Raw genomic sequence first — 2,652 nt, forward strand, 5'->3', positions numbered from 1 at the left:
GGATATAAACTCAGGTATCTACCTCTCTCTCACCTTGCGCCCCTTTACAGACAGGACTCAAGACACTGGGAGCAGAAAACTTGAGGCCAGAGCGGAAGGTGCTTGCCTAAGGTCTGTAGGAAGTGGCTGTCAGGTTTCTAAGGCCCTTCTTCCAGCTGCTCCTGGGGGGTCCCACCTTCAAGGGATGCCCAGGTCCTGCCACCCAAATTCCCCTAGGTGTCACATCTGGACTAGTGAGCCCACGGGCTGCCTTCCTGATCCCACCCCAAGCCGGCAACCATGAACTCAGCACAGCCTCATGTGCCTTTGTGTCTTCAAAACGTCTTGTACACGAGGCCAGCAAAGCCTCTTAGGAAATGCGGGGGAAGTGCTGCACCCTCCACACCTTTCTAGATGGCCCCCGCCTTCGCACGGTTCCTCGCCTTTCTCGCCTTTCTCTAAGGCGCTGCACTTAAATGAATAGACTCCGGGTGGGTAGGGCTGACATCACCCTTCTCGGGAACCCAGAGAAGCTGAGCAATTGGATCAAGGTCCCACTACAAAGGGGCTGACTTCAACTAGAACCCACACTTCTTGGGGCTCCAGATGGGAACTGGAGGAGGTGGGAGTAGGGCCACAGGAAGGGGAGAGACTTGAGAATTCAGGGCCTCTGGGAGGTATCGCCCACAGCAAGACTTTTCCCCTCTCTGAGCCTCAGTGTCGTTACCTCTAAAATAGGGGTGAGCGGACTGGGTCGGGCATCTGTAAACTCTCCCTTCACTTATTCTCAGGTTGTTTGTGGACAAGCTAGGGGAAACAACTCCCTGTTCCTCCCCCAGTGGCAGCTTAAATCCCAAGGAAAGAAGGCATCTTGAATCAAGGCCAAGAGTCTCTGGAAGGTGCCAAATGAACTTGAACCTTCAACTCTGAAGAGCAAGCCCAGCAAGGAAAACACTGGGCCTGGCAAAAACCATGATGGGAGGACAGAACCCTGTGCTCTGGCTCAGCCACTACCTAGCCATTTGGACTTGACCCGTCCCTTCTTCTGTGTACCTCAGTCTCCCTTCTGTCCCATGAGGTGACCTTTCAGTCCCTCCAGCTCTAAGAGTTTTGGAAACAGCTATCACAGAGTTCTCTCCCTCGGAGGCACAGACGAAGAGAGATGTTTCAACAAGTTAGGCAAAATGTTTCACAGGAATTAGGTTCTGCCGAGGCACCCTGACTGAAGACAAAGCCACTGGCCCAGGAGGGGCCAGCCTAGGCCATGAGAGACCCAAGAGCATGAGGTCTTGGCTACCAGAGGTGTCCAGGCAGAGGATGGAGGGCACCCAGCAAGGGTGATGGTGAGACCTCAGACATCCGTTAGGAGCTTCTGGTGCTCTGCATTTCCTCTCCTGAGACTATCCCCACCCCCAGCAGCACAGAATCCTCCAGGCCTCCCTTTCCTCCCCAGGACAGGGAGGACTCACACATTAGCCCCATGCTGATGCCTAGCAGAGTGGCTCTCTGAAAGTTGGGGGTGGGCAATGCATCCTGGTCAAAAGCACTGGTTTGAAACGAGGCAGTGCTGGGTTCAAATCCTGACTTTGCCAGTTAACTGAGCAAGTAACTTAATATTCTGAAATCTGTTTCCTCCCGCTCAAAAATGGGCGTATTAAGCCTTTTTGGATGAGAAAATGCAATGTCAAGTGCTTAGCATGAAATAGCCGCTGCTGTTACAGCTCTGCAGACAGGCCGCGGCCGTTTGGAAAGGTCGGGGGCTGAGAGAGCTGGAAGGAGAAGGGGGTTGCTGGGGGAAGGGCACTGTCAATGTCTGTAACGGTTTCTGGGAAACAGAGTCCTGGAGAAGCCAGGCGTCCTTCAGAGGCATCTGTATAGTGATGCATACGTCAGCTCATGGACACGCCATTGGGCATGTGTGGAAGCTAGTGCCTGCACGTGGATGTGGGTAGATATACTGCCAGTCTCCTCTGCTGATGCCACCCCACACAGACCCTAGGTTGTTTGTTACGTGTGGCTATGAGAACACATATGGGGATCCTCACACATCAGAGGAAAACAGCCACACAAGCCCTTGGGTTTGGCTCTCTCCTCTCATTTTACAGATGGCAAGACTGAGGCCTACGTATGGGGGGACTGAGGGCAAAACCCGAAGAGGGTCCCAGACATCCTTACTCTCCATCCTTCCATTGAGCGTTACTCCTCGGGGACCTACCACCCACTGGGACACCTACCTACGGCATCTGGCTCTGGCTCCGTGCCCAGGTACCGTCCCTGGGACCGTGAATCCACCAGCTGGAACCTCTTAGATTCTAGGTTTTCCAGCACCTGTTCATAGGTCTTGAGCAGAGAGCGGTCAAGTGTGGCTTTGAAGACTGCGGGCTCTGGGCGTGAGGGCTCAGATGTCACAGGGTGGCCCTCCTTCAGCCAGTTCCGGAAGCCGCCATTGAGCACGGACACAGTGCGGTGGCCAAACACACGGAACATCCACCAGACCCGCGGCGCATAAAAGCTGCCCAGGTTGTCGCCATCATACACCACCACGTGCGTGTCGTTGCTGATGCCCAAGCGGCCCACATAGTCAGAGAAGCCCGCCTCGCTGGGAAGCATCATCTCATAGGGTGACGACTTGTCCTTGCACTCCTCTATATCAAAGAAGGAGGCGCCCGGCAC

At 54.6% G+C, this 2,652-nt stretch overlaps 1 protein-coding gene across 1 annotated transcript in view; it reads right to left on the bottom strand.

Annotated features, from left to right (window-relative positions):
• TST (thiosulfate sulfurtransferase) overlaps positions 1–2,646 on the bottom strand; it is a 6,183-nt gene extending 3,537 nt beyond the window's left edge. Inside the window, exon 1 of the mRNA XM_011354439.2 lies at positions 2,214–2,646. Coding sequence (XP_011352741.2) covers positions 2,214–2,592 — 379 coding nt within the window. The 5' untranslated portion in view covers positions 2,593–2,646. The remainder of the gene's footprint in view (positions 1–2,213) is intronic.
• Positions 2,647–2,652: the final 6 nt, after the last annotated feature.

Source organism: Pteropus vampyrus, unplaced genomic scaffold (genome assembly GCF_000151845.1).
Source record: "Pteropus vampyrus isolate Shadow unplaced genomic scaffold, Pvam_2.0 Scaffold16, whole genome shotgun sequence".
In the NCBI taxonomy this organism is placed as follows: Eukaryota; Metazoa; Chordata; class Mammalia; order Chiroptera; family Pteropodidae; genus Pteropus; species Pteropus vampyrus.